Raw genomic sequence first — 20,896 nt, 5'->3', positions numbered from 1 at the left:
GGGACGGCCAAGGATGGCGTGGTAGGCTCCCCGAAACCCCACCACCTCGAATGTGAGCACTTCCTTGCGGAAGTTGGCTGCCGTGCCGAAGCAGACGGGTAGGTTGATCTGGCCGAGGGGTTGGACTAGCTTCCCCGGCGCCACGCCATGGAATGGCCACTTGCTGGGGCGGAGCTTGTCAAGTCCGATCCCCATAATCTCCAAGGTGTGGGCGTACATGATGTTGAGGCTGCTGCCTCCGTCCATGAGCACCTTGGAGAAGCGGGTGTTGCTGATGATGGGGTCGACAACAAGCGGGTAGCGTCCCGGGTGTGGGACGTAGTCGGGGTGGTCCACGCGGCCGAAGGAAATGGTGTTCTCCGACCAGTCGAGGTAGGATGGTGTGGCCTTGGTGATGGAGAAGACTTCCCGGTGCTCACGCTTGCGCTGCCGAGAGGTCATGTTCGTCGTTGGCCCTCCGAAGATGAAGAAGGCGTTCTCCACCAGGGGGAACTCGTCATCTCCACCTTTGTCGCCAGCATCTTTCTTCTTGTCCTCGTCGCGATGCGCGACGCGGTTGTAGTACTTCCGGAGCATCTCACACGGCTAGAGGGTGTGGTTGACCGAGCCCTTGTGGTAAGGGCACGGCTTCATGAGCATATCGTCGAACAGGCCGCCACGAAGGCCTCATCGGAGTCCTCCGCCTATCCCAGTCTGCGCTGGTTCGGTGGGGCTGGCTTCTTTCCTTTCTTCCCCCGCTTTTGCTTCTAGACGGGGGCATTGGTCTTGGCGCTGCCGCCCTCTGCGGGCGCATCTTCCTTGCGCTTATTCGCCTTGTCGTCAAAGATGGCACCAACTGCCTCCTCGCCGGCGGCATAGTTGGTAGCGGCATCGAATAGCTCGTTGGTACTGGCGGGACGGCTTCGCGCAAGCTCGTGCACCAGGTTCCTGCACGTCGTGCCTTCGAGGAAGGTATTGATGACCTCGACGTGGGTGACGCTGGGCTCGGTGCATTGCTTGGAGAAGCGTCGCACGTAGTAGCGTAAGGACTCGTTGGGCTTCTGCCAACACCCTTTGAGGTCCCAGTTGTTCCCAGGGCGTACGTAAGTGCCCTGGAAGATGCCCACGAAGATCTTGACTAGGACAGCCCAGTCGTGGATCTGGTCCGCGGGCAAGTGCTCGAGCCACGTTTGTGTGGCGTCAGCGAGGTGAAGGGGGAGGTTGCAGATGATGACCGCATCATCCGTCGCACCGCCCAAGTGGCATGCTAGGCGGTAGTCGTTGAGCCAGACCGCGGGATCTGTCTCTCCCGAATACTTGACGAGGGTGGTGGGCTGTCGAAAGCATGGGGGAAAGGGAGCGGTACGAATCTCCCGGCTGAACACACGGGTGCCCGGAGGCTCCGGTGACTCGCCTCTGACGTGCTCGGGGTCGAAGCGGCCACCCAGTCGAGGGGTGTACTTCCTGCCATTGATGACGTTGCGGGCGTCGCCGTCGCTGGCGTGTCCACGCGTGTCGTGGAGTCGCTCCCTTGCGGGAGCTCTTCCGATGCGGTCGTGCACCGAGGGTGCCTTTGCACCGTCTGCTGCGGCTGCCTTGCCCTTCCCTTCCGGGGGAGAGTGCGCCGAGGCCTCGTGGCCCTGGTGTGCCGCACCTCCAGTCTTCGGGATTATCGAGCGCATGCAAGACACAGAGCTCTCGGCCTGCTACGCAGCAGCCTGCTCGATGAGCACATGTGCCTCGTGGCGCAGGTTGCGACCCGAAGTCGTAGATGGCTCGGGCATTGCTTGGAGTAGGTAGGCCGCAGTGATGAGTTTCTCACTGACCGTCTTCAGTTCCAGTGGTCTGTCGACGTTGTCGAATAGGATCCATTCCCGGGCGACATGCCCCACCACCTGGGCCTGCGCACCATGCGCGGTGCGCTGCTGTTCGAGCGCAGTGCACAGCTCCTGCGTCTGCCGGCGTTGCTCATTGAGTCTGTCTTGAAGCTCCTTGAGTTGCGCTAGCTGTGCCTGCCGCGCCGCCGAGCTTGACGAAGAAGGGGTCGCGATAGGCGCCACCGTTTGGTTTACCTGCGCGTCTGCCCCGCCGTTCCCGTCATTGCCCGGAGCAATGTCATTTTGTCCATCCGCGAGCTGGACCATGAAGCACTCCCGAGTGGAATCGTAATCCCCCTCGCTGGAGTCCTCAGAGCAGGTGAGGCAGTAAGCCGCCGCGAGGTGGAACGACGGAAAGCGTCGACGTCGCAAACCCCGAAGTAGTCCTCGGCCTCCTCGGCCATGAAGTTGTCCATGAAGAAACTGATGTCGTTGGTGATCGAGCCCGCCGTCTCGGGGTAGGAGTCGTCAGGAGATGACGCGATGATGTTGCGGATCGAAAGGAGGTGATGACCCAGCAGATCCTCATACTCGGTGAAGTTGGTGCTGGATGAAGAGGCGTAGGTGGCAGCCTTGCACATCCCGAAGGGAAAGGGCGACGACGCAGTCGCGCCCTCCCTGGGAGGCACTGGGGCTGCAGTCGATGATGGTGTTGGCGCAGATGGTGCCGGAGCACGTGATGACGAAGTGGTGGCTCTGTCGGTCGCGACGCTGAATTGCGACATGCCAACCTCAACCCCCGTGGGGGAGCTGAGGCGTGCCGCCCTGCGCCGCTCCATGCGCGCTTGTCGTGAGCGCTGGCCCGAGCGCCTGTTGCGCTGGGCTGGTGAAGTCGGAGCGTCGGGGTTGCGTCTGGGCGAGAGGAGCTCCATGAGGTAATCGTTACCGGTTGCCCTGAACTCAAGACTCCCGAACCAAATCACATATCCCGCTGGGAGCGGATCCGAGGCGCCCATGGGAAATGGGTTGGATCTGCTCGCCATCCCTGGAGATCAAATGAGAACAAAAGAGAAATATCACGCAGCTGCCCCCTACCTAGCGCGCCAACTGTCGGTGTCCTGACCCGGGGGTCGGGACCCATCTAGTGATGATGCTGTGTGTTCCTCATCCCAGATGGTTGATTCAAGAGGCGACACAGTCACGCACGGATTTATCCTGGTTCTGGCAGCGGGGCCGTATGTCCAGCAAAGGGGTGTGCGAGAGCACTGTACCGTCTTGCACCAGGGGTGCCTGTAGTAGGGGGTACAAGCGAGGCGAGAGAGGGAGGGAAGCTCCCAGGTCTCTGCTAGAGGAGGAGTTGATTGAGGCGAGTGACAATATCGGGGCTCAGAAGCGCGTATGTGCTCTGTGAGTGGTGCTAAGTGTTGTGTTCTCCCGGTTTTTCAGAATAAAGCCGGCCTCCTCCTTTTATAGACACAAGGAGGGGCGGTGTACATGCTCAGGAGGTCGTGGAAGTCGTCGTCTTCTCCTTGAATCGCGGGGGCGCAGTGGTCGAGCACTGCGGGAAGTACACCATGGGGTATGGTGCCTGGCGTGGCAGTCGTCCTGGGTGTCGTCCTTGGCCTTGCGGAGATCGCGCCGGCGTCCTTGTTGCTCCAGCGGGCGGTGTGGTCGTTACTGTAGGGGGTACCGTCCTCCAGCCGTGATGTGGCGACGTTCCGAGGGTCCTGCAGGCCAGGGTCTTGTCCTGGTCAAGGTCGGAGCCACTTCCGAGGGTCGTGCCCATGCTGTTCGAGGGCTCCGCAGAAGGGAAAGTTTGAAGGAGGTATGGGGAGTTGGCAGTACAGTTGCTGGAGCAGTGCCGAGCACGTCTTGCACTGCGTCGCAGGTTTCCACAGTGTCGCCACAGCGTCCGGAATGGCGGAGCAGTGATCGGAGTTGGCGGACGGGACTCTGGTCAAAACCACTGCGCGGAGTGGCTGCCTGACGCCGTCTGACCCGGGCGCTGTGGAGGAGTGGTTGGCGTTTAATGCCTCCGTACGGCGGGCGGGTGAGCGGAAGGGCTGTTTGTCCTTTCCATTGAGGGGTGGCCTCGAGCGAGGCGGAGACGCGGGGTGCGGTCGAGGGTCTCGGCGGGGAGCCCTCGAATGAGGTGGAGATCGCCCCGCGGGTTCGAGGGGGTGCGGATGGGCCGCTCTGTGTACGTGGGCTGCGTATTGGGCTTCTTTGAGTCCTTTCATTTTTTTCCGGATTGGAAGGAGGCTGAAGGCCTTCGTGGGCCCGATTGCCCAGCATGTGTTTGCGTTTTCAGGACGATTTTAGTCCCCTGCTTAAGGTGCCCCTGATCATGGTACCCGACAGAGCCGGGGCCGTGCTCCGGCCGCCCCGCCGCTCACCGCGAGCAGATCCGGGGAGTAGAGCCGCGGGCCGCTGCTCGTCGCGAGTAGAGCCGGGGAGCAGGGCGGGAGGCGGGGGCGCCGGCGAGGGGCCGCCGCGCTCCGCCCGCTCCTCCGTCCCGCTGCGGAGAGGGCTCGCTGGGGCGCCTCCGCCTCGCCATGCCCGCGGCCGTGCCTGAGGGGTAGTTGGGGATGGCCGCGGGAAGGACGATTGGGGCCGCGCTCGTCAAGCTTGCCGTTTCCGCCGTACCGCGCTGGATGTTGCGGACCGACGCCCCCTCGCTATTTTAGCGCGTGTGTTAGCGCACTCCACTGCGGTGATTTTTACTCCGCTGCGGTGATTTTTACTCCAAAAGGAAACTGGAAACGGCTTACCGAGTGGGATAGCACTCCCACTGCGGACAGCCTTGTACCTCCCACCAAGCTGACCGGCGCTAGACATGCGCGGCGCGGCGCCGGCAGTCCAGTAGCGTTTTGTACTCGTAATCCAACGTCATGTGCCCACCTCAACTCTTCTCTGCTCCCATAGTCCCATCGATCCGAGCAAAGGCACTGCACCTGCATCCGATTACACAAGCCAGACACTCCATCTCCCATACCATACGCCACTCTCCTGATGATATTTTCCCCAAATTCAGCAACACAACAAGCCGCCAGCATGTGCCCCTCTATTCTGATGTTCTCCCACAACGCCATGTCCATCTCCAAAAAGTTGCCTACACTATCTCTCTACTTCCCAATTTTCTTTATCGACTAGTAGAATGCTCGTACGTTGCTACGAAAAAAAGTTATGAACAAACACAGCAGCAACCTAGATAACTATGAGTGCTTAAATATATATACTTGATGCGCAATAGATAAACTATTATTTAGAGATAAAATAAGACTGCTTCAATAAATAAAAATATTATGTAAAACTATTAATAAATAACATAGTTCCAAATAAATACGTAAGTACGTCATTGGCACCTAAGGCCACTCATATACAAACAATACTACAGTAAAGTTATTTTATCTCTCATCCATTGATGCGGCCAAGATAAATTAGCTAGTACCTAGTCGTGTATTTTCCAAATCCTGGTGTTTCTTCCTCGCATAAGCCTCTCGTCGACGCAGTCGCAAAAAAAAAAAAAAAAGCCTCTCGTCGACGCTTGTTGTGTTCTTCCCACTTCTCTGCTGTCATACTACTCGTCCGCTCCCTCAGGCACAGCCGTTTAAACTCTTTACCACACAATGATGACCGAGTACCTGCACTGCACAAAACCACTTGATTAATTAGATAGAAGCAAATCATCATTTGAGTATTTGACACAAATTCCGTAACAACTGACGGACAATCTGATTAATTAGAAGCAAATCATCACCTTCGATATTTGTTACGTCCCCAAACGGGTACCCTACCAGCTCTCTGTTCATTTGATGAACCCATGTATCACACGCTGCATGCAACCATACTCACCCAACGATCAAATTGTCAGACCAACGAAAGTAAATTTGCAGAACCAGCGAACCTGCGACCTTCAGGACAAGCATGACAGCCCTAAAATAGCTAGGTCATACCTGAGGAGGAACCAAAGACGGATCACGGATGACAACATGCAGCTCGCCGGCGGCGAGGACACCTTTGAGGCTCGCCCGTTCGCAGGGCGTAACGCCACTGGCGATTGGCGGCGACGTATCCCTACACGACTGCACCCGACGTGAATGCGCAAACTGATAGCCGACCCCGCGCACTTATTTTGAATCTCGTCTACCAAGTACCAACATTCCCCGTCGTGGTCAACGAAAGAAAGAAGAGGTCCGCACACGCAGCAAGCCAGCAAAGGCGAGCAAGCTAAGGAATAACGTTGGCCTGGCAAGCACCCCCACCACCGCGCGAGCAAGCCGGCCCGGGTGGCGGGCGGCGGCACCACTTGGTCCGAGCTATTCCACCCGACGTCCAGGCCTCATGGCGCTGCCGGCGAGCAAGCTAAGGAATAACGTTCATGGCAACACGGGACAGCGACATGACCGATTGGGAGGACGACGACGATGTAGAATCGAATTGAGAATCTAATCACGACGACGTTCGGAGACTGACGAGGCATGCGGAGACCGAGGTCAGGGGCTCACCACAGCGACGAGGCTGACGACGTCGCCCAGGCGTAGCAGACGGCGCGGGCCGCGATCACTGGATCACAGCAGGCGGAGCACACGCCCGGCGGTGCCAGATGGCGCGCGAACACAGGACCGCCCGGCGGGGGACAGAGCCGACGGCCGCGGAGACCCTCATTTTCGGCCGGGGAAGCGCCGCAGAATCACGGCAGGTGCGGCCCGAGGCCGGCGATGGAGACCCAGGTCGGGCCGTCGCCCGTCGGGGTCTCTCCACGGAGGCAGGGATGGTGTAGCAGATGCGGATCACGCACGCAGGCGACGGGAAAAAGGAAAGGTGCGAGGATCACGGCAGCTCGACCCAGGGTCGCACGCGGATCACGGCAGCGGGCGATGCACAGAGCTCGCCCGGGCCTGAGATCGGAGGCGATGATCGTCCAGGCGTTGAGGCGCAGCAGAACCCGAAAGGAAAGGATCTTGCGTGTGATCAGTCTAGGGCGGCGGGCGGCGATGATCTCGCGTGGAAAATGAAAGTCTCGCAAGAAAAGAATTCAAAGCATCCGAGCGGCAACCAGAGGCAACGGATGGCTCAAAATCCCCAGAGGGACCACCACGGACTGGGGGGGGGGGGGGCGACGTACCGTCGCCCTCTTGGTTTTATTAGTTGTAGAGATAGAGATAGAGATAGAGAAGAGATTCCCCTTCTTCGTTGAGCGGCAGCACAATCACCATCAGCAGAGCGCGTCGGTGAGGTAGTAGTGGGCCAGACCAACGCAGCGGACGAACGGTGGGTGGTCATGGCGGAGACGAGGAGCGGGCGCGGGTGGCCCGGAGAGATGCGACCACGGTATGAGGTTGGTCGATGATGGCCCAGCGACCGGCGGCGGTGCGCTCAGTGTCATCCGGGGAAGGAGTGGAGGGGAGACAAAAAGGAATAATAAAATAATAATAGTGGACCCCACCTAATTATATGCAGGGATATTTTGGTCCCTTCACTTATTATCTCTCACTTCTATATAAAAAATCGTTATTATAATAGACAGAATATAAATATTTATTGATTTTTATTGATCACGTTTGATCATTCGTCTTATTTAAAAAATTTATAAAAATGTAAAAATAATTATGATATACTTAAAATATATACGATGATAAAACATGTCATAACAAAATAAATAATATTTTCATAAATTTTTCAAATAAGACGAATGATCAAACGTGAATCGGGGAAGTCGATAAATGCTTATATTTTGGGACGAATGGAGTAGCAAATATTCATATTTGAATGATGTCCAACGGCAAAGATCAATTTGAGCAGTGTCCATTAGCAAAGATCAACATTAAACAGTGTCCAGCAACAAAATTATCCTTTCTCTTTTCCCATGTCGGATGCTGCCGACATATCCCACCCATTTTCCCATGTCGGATGCTGCCGACATATCCCACCCATTCGCCTGTTGATGTAGGTTTATAATACTTGCTCTTACTGAGCATTTAATTGCCTCTATACGTTTTTTTCATACATATTTTTTATACTTGATTTTGCTTTAATTAGAAGGATCTTATTAAAAGTTAATCAAACACTTTTGTAGGTTAAATTTTAAAGGTTAAATATTTTTGTAACGGAGGTAGTAAACAACACTGAATGTCAAATGATGGCGAAATTCTTATACGGTAACTAATGGCGAAACTCGAAACAAAACCGAACGTCAAATGATGGCGAGATCCGGGCGCTCTTGCAGCTTGGATGGCGGACAGCACGCATGCCTCAAGCGTCCGCCGAGCACGAAGAACCGTCCGATCCCGTGACAGATTCGCGTAGCGATTGCTGCCTCCCTCTCTCCTTCCTCCCGATTCCCGGCCGCGCCTTTCTCCGAACGAATTTCAGCGGGCGGCGGCGGCGGCGCGTCACAGAACGGTGTGATACGATGCCGCCGCGTCACAGAACGGCTCGAGAGATGGCGAGCTACGGATAGCGGCTGCGCCCTGCTCGCGGACGGACGCGCGCATCGACCCGGCCGTGCTGTTGTGCAAGCGACGCGCTGCAGGTCTGTGCTCCCTCGGCCCCCTCTGTAATATAGCTACGCACGTTCACTGAAGCCCTTCGCTATTGTCTGGATGCTAATCTGAGTAAGGCCAGTCTGGATCTGAGTAGGCTGTTCAGATCTTGCTCAGGTTAAGTACTGCAAAAGTGTTGCAATCGGAAATGGATCCTCTGCATTAGAGGACTTGCACACTCTGTTCGTCGCCTAAATGGCCGTTTAGTCTGTTTAAACAGCGTTTAAACGGTAAACAGAGGTCACCAGTATCGTTTAGGCCCTAAACAATGAATTAAACGGTTGGACTGTTTAAACCCGTTTAAACCATTAAAATCCGTCTAAATCGTCTAAACAGAGTCGAGTTAATTATGATTAAATGAGCTAAATGATCATTTAATTCGTAATTTAGTCAATAGGAGGATTACAACTACCACAATCAATACCGAACCAAGTATCACAGTAAGTATATGAAATGTTGTGGGATTTAGATTTCTTCCAAAAAAAATTATTTAGCAGAATAGTTACTTTTTACATGTGCAAATATGTAGATTTTCTAGTATATTTGACATTTACGTACATAAATATGCATATTTTAACGTTAATACGCCAAACCGTTTAGGCTGTTTAACTCCGTTTAAACACCGTCTAAACACTAAACAAAAGGTGACCGACTATTTACCGTTTAACGTTTAGGAAAACCTTGCTTGCACAACCCTTCATTAGGAGCTTCTTCGAACCATCTGATCAGATTTCGGTATCCCAGATTGATCACTATAGTTCGGAACGCTGTGCAAGACTCACCTGCCCTGGCATTTTGACCCAGTCCACTACCTGAAGTTCAACGTATTCTGAATTTTTTTTACGATAGTAGTAGAATACAAGGTGCTGATCAGCTTCCTGAAGTTCAATATATTCTGTTTTTTCCCCCCTACAATATAAGTAGAATACAAGGTGCTGATCAGCTGCCTGAAGTTCAATGTATCCTGATTTTTTTGAACAATAGGAGTAGAATACAAGGTGCTGATCACCTGACCAAATTGTAAACAACCATTATTCTTATGCACAGAACTTGGATTCTTCTTATATAAACAAAGGGTGAAACTTATTAGAATGTAAAGCAAATAGTGCTTGAACCATTTATACAGAACATTTCCTTTTCACCCTCTACCGTTTATGTTTGAGAATGCATTTTTGATTGCGTGGACTTCAGAAGAAATGTGTTCTGCAGGCAGTCGGTCTTTCGGTGACTCCATGGAGCACAATAGTCCTAACTTGATTAGGGGGACGATGCAACTCTGCATGGCCAGTATTATTTTTTGATTTTCACCTGCCATTATCTCTTGCACTATAATGGGGTCCAGTATCATGCCAATTTTATCTGGGAAGGCCGAGTTCACAAAGTTGTGAAGTCTCAGGCTCATGCCATCCTGGGATATTTCATCAGTAGGTCGCTTTCCAGTGAGTATTTCTAGTAACAGCACTCCGTAGCTATAGACATCGCCTTGGGTTGAAACTTGTCCAACTTGTCCATACTCTGCATTTAATTGGATAATCGGAAGTTGAGAACTGTTAGAGAAAGTTGTGTCAAATTACAATTCATTTAAGCTGTGACACTAAGAAGAATCTGTGATTCACTTCTATCATAAGTGAAAATTGCAAAAGAGAAATTTTGCCTCACCTGGTGCAATATATCCAATGGAACCTTTGAGTCCAGCCAAGCTTGAAGAATTGTCACCCCCAAACCTATGGTCTGCGCGCAGGAATCTTGCAAGCCCAAAGTCACTGACACATGCACTCATGTGCTCATCCAAAAGAATATTCTGTGGTTTTAGGTCACAGTGAATTAATGGACGGCCACATTGGTTATGAAGGTAATCAAGAGCAAATGCTACATCTGTAGCTATGCTTATACGCTGATGCAGAGTCAAAAACGACTTATGGCTATGCATGTCTGATCTTTGGTGTAGCCACATATCTAAACTTCCGTTGGGCATGTATTTGAATATGAGAGCTTTGAATTCATCGCCATTAGAATCTATAGTGGAACATGAAGTGATGACTTTAACAAGATTCCGATGCCGAATGTTTCTAAGGGATTCACACTCTGCAATGAAGCTCATAGATGATCCATGTAAATTTAAGTTGAAGACCTTGATTGCAACTGGATTCTTGGTGTCCTCTAATGTGCCCTTGTACACGGTTCCAAATGAACCTGAACCGATTATGTTGGCACAAGACAACCTATCTGTTGCTTTGATAATATCTTCATATGACACGTTCACCCTCTTGTTGGAGCGACGATTTGTTGTTTTTGAACCTTTTTTCAGAAGGACAATGCTAAAGCATGATAGTGATATTGTTGCCATGACAGCAACTGGGATGGCTATCTGTTTTGTTAAGGACTTGTGCTTTGTTCTGTGTTCTTCAGTGCAAATGGGCAGTCCTAGCATGGGGGCCCTTGTGCATAATCTCTTGTTTCCCTCAATTGACACCTTGCTAGAATTTTCAAAGACACCAGTTGTCGGTATTGCACCACTGAAATCATTGAATGATAGGTTGAGATACTCCAAGGAAGCGAGGGGTGTAAATATATCTGGGATTTCTCCTGACAGATTATTTCGAGAAAGATCAACCTCTTTGATGCCTTTTAAATTCGTCAGAGAAAGTGGAATACTCCCTTCAAGAAAGTTTCCCTCCATCTGTAGGGTCTCCAGCACAATACATTGGCCAAGTGTTGATGGTATCTGGCTGGACAACTGATTATTGGATATGTTAAGAAGGCCAAGATTAATGAGTGCTCCTACTTCTTGTGGTATAGATCCAGTTAGGTTGTTATATGATATGTCCAAACCTTTAGAGAGTGAAGAAATCTGTAGGAGCTCAGTTGGTATGCTCCCACTCAGCGAGTTGTGAGAAAGGTTTAGCTTTTGCAAATTCTGACATTTACCTAAGCTCCTTGGTATAGCCCCATTCAGGTTGTTCTGTTGTAAATAAAGTTCATTCAACTGCACAAGATTGCCAAAAGAATCTGGAATCAAGCCAGATAGATTGTTTCCGGACAAGCTTAGGATGGTCAAGTGGCGAAGAGTTCCAATAGCAGAGTGTATGTTTCCTGAGATAATATTGTCATGCATCATAAGATTATTCAGTATCTTGAGGTTTCCTATCTCAAGAGGTATGGTTCCAGATATCTTGTTCATGCTTAGCCACAAAGTGTAAACTGTGGTGGAAAGATTTCCAACTGAACTTGGCAAGCTTCCTCCCAAGCTATTTGACTGTAGGCACAATTCTGTCAGTTGAACGCAATTACCCAAAGAAGATAAGAAGTTCCAATCATTAGATTCCAGGTAGTTATAGCTGAAATCTAAATATAAAAGATTTTTCAAGGACCCTAAAGATGGTATTGAGCCCGAAAATGAGTTGGTGGCAAGATCAAGAACTTTTAGACTTGTGGCATTAGCAAGTGAAGCTGGTATTGGCCCTTCAAAACAGTTATCTTCAAAGATTAGTGATTGAATGTTTGGAAGGAAGTCTCCAATGCCATGTGGCAAGCTTCCATGGAGTAAGTTGTGGCCAATGTAAAGAAATGTTAGCGATGAAATATTGTAAATAGATGGTGGCACTGTGCCAGTAAGCTTGTTTGCTGCAAGGGCTAGTCCTTGTAGGCTTTGTTTATGACCCAAACTCTCTGGGATGTCCCCAACCAGGTTATTTTCAGCAAGGTAGAGATATGATAGGGAAGAAAGGTTGCTCAATGAGGATGGTATGTTCCCACTAAGGCTGTTTTGCCAGAGATCTATGCGGGCTAGTGATGAGGCCATGGAAACAAATGGTGGAATCTCCCCACTGAGATTGTTCTGCCTAAGGATAAGTGATTTCAATGAAGAGCTATTGCCTAAGGATACTGGAATTTGACCTGTGAGGCCATTCTTCCTTATGTCAAGATATTCAAGGGATGGGATACTACCTAATGAGCCGGGGATACTGCCACCTAGAAAGTTGGTGCTGAGGTTGAGGTACTGGAGTCTCTGTAGCTGCCTGAGCTCTGAGGGAATTTGCCCATGGAGTTTATTATTCTGCAAGTTTATCACACGAAGAAAGGTGAGGTTTGTGATGCACGGAGATATTGTACCAGAGAGTTGGGAGTTCTCCAAATCCAATGCAGTGACACGAGACACTCCAGTGTTGCTGCAGGTGACACCACGCCAGTTGCAGAAATGGAGTGATTCATTGCTGCCCCAAGAGTGTAAAGTTCCAGTGGGGTCAGAGAGCTGGGACTTAAAACAAAGGAGAGCTTGGCGATCAGCTTTTGCTTTGGCTGGCAGTGGAGTGGAGGGCAAGGTGGTAGTAGCTTCTCTAATGGAAATCGCACCTGTACAGCGATAAGATGATGTCAAAGCTAGGAGATAGGAAAGAAGAAATAGAGTTCGTTGGGAAGGATGATGCATATTGCTTTATGACTTGATTCTAACTTCTGTTTTGTGTCTAGGTAAGTTCTGAATAGAGTCCTATTTATACATGCATAACGCAAATACAAGATATTTCGAGGAAGGTGTGAACACATATATGGATCCACTGTTAGGTTTGAAAACTGGTTTGCGAGAGATAGAGACGGTCACTATAATCAGGACTACCGATTAAAAATTCTGTGAATCCCACATGTTTTTATTTTCTTGGGAGTTTAGATTTTTCATTATAACTGTGCAGGTCTCTGCAGAGACCAAGAGCAGATTTAACAAAGATTTTAATTTATTTCACAAGCCCTTCTAGATATCCATTTATTTGCCCTTTTATGTTCTTGATAAGTATGATGTGTAAATGTCTTATCAGATAAAGCACCAAATAAAAATGGTGAGGTAATCAAGCTAATATTGTAAGTTCTGAGAGTCAAATAAACTGGAACTAATTAAAAAGATGGTCTCATATGGGGGAGAAATTTAGCAATTTGGATATTTTACTATTGTGTTTTCAATCAGTAACTTTATTTCTTTGAGTGGTGGATGGATGTTGATACTAAAGTTGATGGTTTGGATAAAAAAGGATTGGACTCCATCATTATTTTGGGAGCATGGACCATCTGGAAGCACCGCAACCGTTGCGTCTTCGATGGGATTACACCCAATATCTCTTGTATTATTTTGGGTATCAAGGAAGAACTGCATCAATGGTCTTTTGCCGGGGCTCGAGGAGTGTCACATCTCCTCGCCCTTAGATCTCATGTGACATAAGTTCTAATTCTTAGCTCTGTTTGATCAGGCCCCACCTTGTTAGTATTTTTGTAATAGCAATCAGGGTCCTTTGTTTGGGTTTGGTACAGGCCCTAAACTGTATCACCTGGGGTTTCTTACCCCCTCCTTAATATAATGATGCGCAGCTCTCCTGCGTTTTTCAAGAAAAAAAAATCAGTAACTTTCTTTGAAAATAGACTAATGTAAGCTCACATGATTTTTTGCCTGTAATGTTTGGTATAGCGTCATAGCTGCTAATACTATCGCTTATACTAGTTCTCACGCTGCTGAGCACAGGAAAAAAATATGGATAAATCGAGTGGGAGCTCAACAAGGTTGCATTACTCATATAGCTTGTAGTTGAGGAGGGAGATTGCAAGGATTGGTAACATTGAAAAGTAAATTCTGAAATCGTGGCCAATATTTGTCCATCCAGAATTAATTAATATCTACGAAACTCAGTTATGGCACATATTGTGGATGGAAGGAATGCTGATTCATGGTGAGGGGTGAGCTGGTTTGCTTGGAAGTCATCAAGTCTTGTTGACCAGTCCAAAGCATAAGATCAAATATGTCGTACTCAGTTGAACAATTAAGTCAACATTCTGCAACCGACCAGTTCTAATCTTAGAACTCTGTAAAGGTGGAAACTGGAAAATGCATGCCTTTGGCAGGGACAGGGGACTGCTGACAGTGCGACTAGGGTTCTTCACTTAAGCTGGATGTGGTTTGAATGGACCGAGCCAGAGCGCCCCTGGGTTGGCACAGACCCACCTGCTACTTCAGTAGATCGGAAACTTTCAGAGCCAACACCATTTTCAGAATTGGTGATGGAAGGACAACATCATTCTGGCAATCATCATGGTTAAATGGTAGAGCACCAATAGATCTCTTTCGTCTTTCCAGACCTTTACAAACTTGTCTGAAGGAAGGAAAGTAAGAGAGGAGATAGAAAATCAAAGCTGGACTCATGGATTGTGGTCTTGTGGAGAATGAGCACCATAGCTGAGATGTCAGATTTTGTGCAGTTGTGGAATCTTGGGCAGCAAACAACCTTCATGGATGATGCGTAAACAACTGCATGGCACTGGATAACTGATGTATGATGGATAGTATAGTGCCAGGTCGGCCTATGATATCCAATTTGCTGGCTCATATAGTTCTTTCAATGGAAACTCTGTTTGGAAAGTATATGTAGAAGGAAAACACAAGCTCTTCACATGTCTGCTCGTCCAATGCAAATTGCTTTTGCCCTTACCTTTGATGGGTCATTTGTAACCCATCTCTGGTAACTGCCTTTATACCCGTTACCAATGCCTGTCTTTGTGCGTTGCCTATTAGGGGGTTTTCATGTAGTGCAAAAAGCTTTTTTGCTATTTATGCTGCAAAGTGCCAACTCCTTGCTTTTCTAAAATACTCAAATAAGGTTCTGCGTCTGTCGACACTATAACCCTAATTCTTACCCTTCTGAATGTTGGAAAATGTGGACAAACCGAGTGGGATTTCGACAAGGTAAGACTTAATTGCAAGGGTTGTTCACATTTGAATTTTGAAGTAAACTCTGAAACCGTGACCAAGATTTTCTAGTCCAAAATTCAATATTCATGAAACTTTTTTTCTCTCTCGAACACGCAGGAGATTCATGAAACTCAGTCATGTTTCAATGTTGTGGACGGAGGGAGAGCTGATTCATGGTGAGCTGGTCTAGGAGTCTAAGTCTTCTGCAGCCAGTTCAAAGCATCACGTCAGATATGTCGTACTCAGTTAAAAGATTAAGTCAAGCATGCAGTGCAATCTATTAGTTTTGTTATATTGTTGAATAAAAGACTTGCAGTAGGTAAAATAATCCTTTGAACTCTGTGGTGTGGCAAATATAATTGCATGACTTTGGCAGGGACTAGGGAATGGGATTGGGTGAGACTAGTTTTAAGTTCTTGCATATTCAAATCAGAAAAAGTTATTACTGCTAAATATATTTTTTTGTGCATTCTATTCATAAAATCAGTTTACAGGGTGCTCTAAAAAATTTCAGTTTACAGGGAAGCTAAGTTAGACATTGTTTGCATATGGTTTATCATACTGCAAAAAGCTTGTTTTTGCTATTACTACTGCAAATTGTCAACTTCTCTCAACCTACTTCTTGCGCTTCTGAATGTTGAAAAATATGGACAAAGCGATGTGATTTCAACAAGACAAGATAGATAGTGTAGCTTGCAGTCAAGAAGGGAGAATTCAAGGGCTGGTCACATTGAATAGCAAAAAAAGATCAAGTCATGGATCCACATTGTGGATGGAGGGAGAACCGATTCATGGTGGAGATGGTTCACTTGGGTGTCAAGTCACATCAACCAGTCCAAAGCCTCTGGTCAGATATGTATTACTCAGCCGAAAGATAGTGAAGCCATGCAATCCATTTGTTCAGTTAGATTATTTTGAATACAATACTTCAGTTAAAATTCTGTTGAGGGTGGAAAATGCATGCCTGTGGGCTTTGGTATGGACTGGTGGGGACAGGAACTACCGGACTAGGATGAGGCAAGCTTAATGTTATTGCTATTCAGTTAGAAAAAGTTATAAATGTTATATAATTTTTTTGTGCGTCCTACTATTTCTAATGAAATCAATCTGCATGCATTTTTGTGTGCAATTTTGCAACCACCTTACTTTTGTATTCACACTGTAAAGTGCAAACTTCTCATTTTTCCAAATTCTCAAATAAAATAGTTTTGTGCTTATGTTTTCTATATTTCTACATTATTCCCTAACTAGCTCTCACGCTGTTGAAGGTTGAAAAAACATGGACAAACCTAGCGAGTGGCATGTCGGCTATCGTGTTTCTCTCTCCAGAGTTTGAATTTGACTTTGTAAGTCTCCGCATACTTTGCTTTCAATCAATATGATCAATAACATACTTTAATGTAGTTGTATCTTACGATTAAGTTGTCGCAGCCAACCTTGCCGTGGCGTACTGGTTAGAGTTTTTTTTTGATGAAACGTACTGGTTAGAATGTTGAATTCTGTGACCGTGAGTTGTTAAAACTCCTACAACAAAACCCGGGGCAGTCTCCTCCCGTGGTCAAGTTTGTTTTTATCTCTGTTTTTAAGATGTACGCAAGGCTTGCATTGAAATTATACCCTTCAGTCAGGATGGAAAAGTGGGAATTCCAGTTTTTGGTGAGCTATTAAGTTGGAATGAATAAAGTACACAAGGTGACAGGGTTATTTCCTGAACAGTATTCATGGAAGTCGGGTGGAGGAATAGGTGAGTCATGTTGAGCTGGTAATTCTTTGAAATCAAATATTGCGACATCCAGTTAAACAAGTATAATAATCTATCAGATGCAACCAGTTAAAAACAATTTAGAATTCAAATATGTTGCAATCAGCAAATACATCATGAAGTGAACACTCATTGAATACAAGAGTTGTGCTATTGTAGACCACTCGTTGAATACCAGTTAAAAACACCGAGTGACATCGTTTGGGTTTTTCGCTTATAAAATGTGTAAGTGTAGAATGGCTTCCGAAGCTTAAGATGCCATCTAGTTTTTTTTCCATATTCTTTTTGAAATATTGAAATCAAATAATACTGAGCTTACAACGTTAGATTTGTCAAGACATCCTTTGGTAATAATTCTTATCCTATTTGTAGTGTTGCTATGTTGAAAACCAAACTGCGGTAAACCATGCAATTCCATTGTTGAATACACCTTTCCCAATTCAACATGGGGGTACATGTGTAAAATAGCACAGTTAGTCAAGAAATCAGCTAGGTCCATGTCCATGGGCCCAATCTGAAAATATGCCTTGCCGGGCGACACCCATAAATAGTTAGAGTGGCACGCTGGCAATCAGACCTGCGTTGGTTTGCTGCATTTCACCATGACAGCCGCTCGCTCCGTCTCATTGTACTTGTGGGTAATATTGACCTTGCTTATGCTAAGCAGCCACTTTCTTGCAGCCCGCCGCACCCTCCTGGGTATGTATGTCATATCGGAAGAGCTCTATTAATTTTGCCGTCGGTCAAATATTTTATCCCATTTAGCCGTATTACCATTCATGGCACTATTTATGCGTGTTGTCTGCATGGTATTTTCTCAAACTATTTGCATCTGTTAAATCTAGTTTCACGCTGATAGGAATTTATAACAGTTTCACTTTTCCTTGAATCCATGACATTACTCGAGAGTCTTCTATTTTTCTCTGAGTTTCTTGCTTGTGTGGTTTTTATGTTCATTTATATTTGTGGTTCAACGCAGTGGTATTAAAACTAAACATAAAAAGCCTCAAGATGCGGCAACTACTCATTCACCTCAATAAACAGTCTAATTGACAACATTAAAAAAAACCAATCAATCCTCAACTCAAAGTTTCACTTCGGTACATAGAAAGATGAATTTTAATAACATCATTCTTCAGCAACTTTGTATAAAATTTGACTGTATCCTTGCATACATTTTTTTTGAAAGATATTATCCTCGCATAAGATAATCATAAAGTAACTGAGCTAGTCAAATATTGCAGCTTGCACGGGTTCATCGCTCGACTCTTATTATGGCCCCCGTAAGTATTTCTACCTAATTTACCATATATATAGAGTAACAGAAATAATAATAAATGGTTCTAGACTTCCATTTCAACGGTTTCAGTTTTAAATGGATCAAACCTTGCCAGTTACATTATTCTTATTGTTCAGTAGTACTCCTCCATCCCAAGTTATTTTGGCACTTCTATATATAGATTTTGCTATGCGATGCATAGAAAAAAAACTATGCACCTAAAAAAAATTAAAATGACTAATAATTTGGGACGGAGGGAGTAGTTTCTTATACTAATGGTCTAAAATCTAAAGTTATATACTAAGCGGTGTGGCCACATTTTTCCCTTTTGTAGCATGTGAGCAACCCCATCCTCCAATCGACCCTCCTCAACTGTAGCAAGTCCTAAGCTCCACCAGCAAGGCTACCTGCTCGTCTAAGCTTACTAGAAGAGACCATTATTATAAACCTCAATCATTACTCTCCGAGCTGATCTGCTGATCAGGTTCTGCTCCTGCCCACAGATACTCGAATGTGCAATGAGCTTACAATAAACGGGTGGAATCCATTTTGTAAAACTATAAGTATGAGCTGATGATAGCTTTGGTTGCACATTTGTAACTGTATTCATGTGCCCGTGTCAGAAGTATGAAATACTGAAATCTGCTCCTGCTTTTCTAGATGTGTTGATTTCTCATCAAACTGATTTCTTTCCTATTTCGATCCGTGTGGATTTTCTCTTTATAAGTGGGGAATAAATGCTCTGCTCGCTGTGCTGTGGGTGGTAGCTGGTGCTGATTTGTTGTGAGAAAAAAGTACTGATTTGGTGTTGGTAGCTAGTGGCTGATAGCTACTGCTGGCTGGCTGGTGGCTGGTATTGATTTGGTGTGAGAGGAAAATACTGTTGGCTGATTGCAGCGAATAGAGTGAATTATCGATCTGTTGTTATTGGACTTGCCCGACCATTTCCCGTGTGTACTAGCAAAAATGCTCGTGCATTGCTACAGGCTACGATACCAATCTCTCTCTCTTATATATATAGGGCAAGTTTTTTCTACACTCACGTATAGCTACTCTCATCATCAGTATACCACAGTGTGTATGTTCTCATACTCATTTATCACTTTGAGTATGTTCATATACTTATTCTAACATACTTCAAAAATATATACATAAAAAATTTCAAAAACAGTCCTATTTTTAAAATATACATAATTATACCTTATTATTAGTATATAAAATAAATATGTCCACATACTTTATGTATGGTTACATACCTAATATATACCATCATAGATGTTTAAGTATGATCACATACTTCATATACATACTCTTCGTTAGGTCAGATACGTAATATATGATGAGATACATATGTGGAAGTAGCTGCAAGCGAGTGTAGAATGGAATTTTCTTATATATATCAAACAAAATTTTATCAGCAATCAGTTTTTTATCTGTGGTAAGGACATGTGGTCCACCTCTTAGGTATACAAAAAAAAAAGTCAAATCGGATTTACTTTTTTTTTGAAAAAACATGGTAACTTTATCTGCTGCACAGTTTATCCACATATCAGTCCAGCAGTCGCCGCTCAAAGTCCCCGGCACCCATCACCATACCTCATCCCTGGAGCAGCTCATTGGGGAGTGAACAACCAGGACTCTGCCGGCCACGAGCCTGGGTGTAAGCTGGCGCCACCGGCAAGCTCGCCCATGTACGTGTCCCACGTACGGCCGGACAAAGGAGCCTGGGGTGCGGAGAACCTCACCGATGTTTGTGCCCCACCACTACTACAGAAAATCTGATTCGTCCAGTTGGGAAATCTCTCCCAACCGGGAACATCAAGCCGAGACAAAATGGGGTGCTTTTTTGTCCCGAGTCTGGCAACCGGGACAAAAAGCACCCTTTTGTCCCTGTTGGTAACACCAACCGGGATAAAAGGTGCTGCCAGCGTCACGTGTCTTTTTTTTTTTCTGTTTGTTACCAACCGGGACAAAAGGTCCATTTTTTCTGTTCCTCTTTTCTCAATTATTTTTCTATTTCGATTATACTTTTAAATTTCAATTAAACTTATGTATTGGAATTCAGTGTGTAAGATCTCCACTAATATATACATATATATAGTTACTTATATAATATTTGTCCTAGATAGTTTCCATATATAAACATATATATATATTATTTGAGGGCTTAAATATATAATACATACATACTCATAAATAGAAATATAATACATACACACACATATATATTTACATAGGTATATTCATTCTTAATTATATATATACACGTATATTATCATATTTGCTGCGATAGTCAGTATTAGATAGTCCATCATAGTAGAATTCGCCTTTTGGATCGAGGACTTGCTCAACAATAAATCCGGATAATTGTTCTTGAATCGCCATAATCTTTTCCTCTATTTCCACAACCACACAAAAAGTTTTTGAAAACTCGCATTTTTGGAGAATTTAACATTCCATAAAAATTACGGGATGTTACACAGTACGTCTTCCCTATGGAACCTTCGTAGGACAATGACCTGCAAATAATCTCCGAGCCATACATAACCTCACCCATTGCTCCACCCACAAATGATCCATCCACAAACAACCACCAGCCTTTCTAAAGGGGAGGAATATCTAACCGAGGTCAAGGTCGAGGCAGAGGCAGAGATTGCAGGCCTTCGAATGAGCCAAAAAAAACTCTTCTGCCATTTCCATGGAACCGACTCTGACCACACTGCAAACCAATGCCCCGAAAAGAAAAAAAAACCTCGAAAGAATGGAGGCTGAAAAAAAGGCCAGAAT

General features: G+C 46.3%; 1 protein-coding gene and 1 long non-coding RNA gene across 5 annotated transcripts; one reads left to right on the top strand and one right to left on the bottom strand.

Moving 5' to 3' along the window:
* Positions 1-8,009: 8,009 nt before the first annotated feature.
* LOC120703779 lies at positions 8,010-18,875 on the top strand. Of its 4 annotated transcripts, none has more exons than XR_005687254.1 (5): positions 8,010-8,331; positions 15,186-16,414; positions 16,693-16,812; positions 18,075-18,113; positions 18,444-18,875. It is a non-coding gene; the product is annotated as an uncharacterized LOC120703779 (long non-coding RNA). The 4 variants fall into 4 exon arrangements; XR_005687253.1 differs by having other exon boundaries at positions 16,693-17,529; XR_005687251.1 differs by lacking the exon at positions 16,693-16,812.
* LOC120703778 (probable LRR receptor-like serine/threonine-protein kinase At3g47570) lies at positions 9,290-12,946 on the bottom strand. The gene is made up of 2 exons (XM_039987949.1): positions 10,001-12,946; positions 9,290-9,856 (listed from the first exon to the last, which is right to left on the bottom strand). The coding sequence occupies exons 1-2, from the start codon at positions 12,768-12,770 to the stop codon at positions 9,480-9,482; spliced, it is 3,147 nt and encodes a 1,048-aa protein (XP_039843883.1). The 5' UTR covers positions 12,771-12,946; the 3' UTR covers positions 9,290-9,479.
* Positions 18,876-20,896: the final 2,021 nt, after the last annotated feature.

This window comes from Panicum virgatum, chromosome 4K (assembly GCF_016808335.1).
Source record: "Panicum virgatum strain AP13 chromosome 4K, P.virgatum_v5, whole genome shotgun sequence".
NCBI lineage: Eukaryota > Viridiplantae > Streptophyta > Magnoliopsida > Poales > Poaceae > Panicum > Panicum virgatum.
The sequence above is the reverse complement of the archived record's forward strand: the minus strand, read 5'-3'. Positions and strand labels throughout refer to the sequence as shown.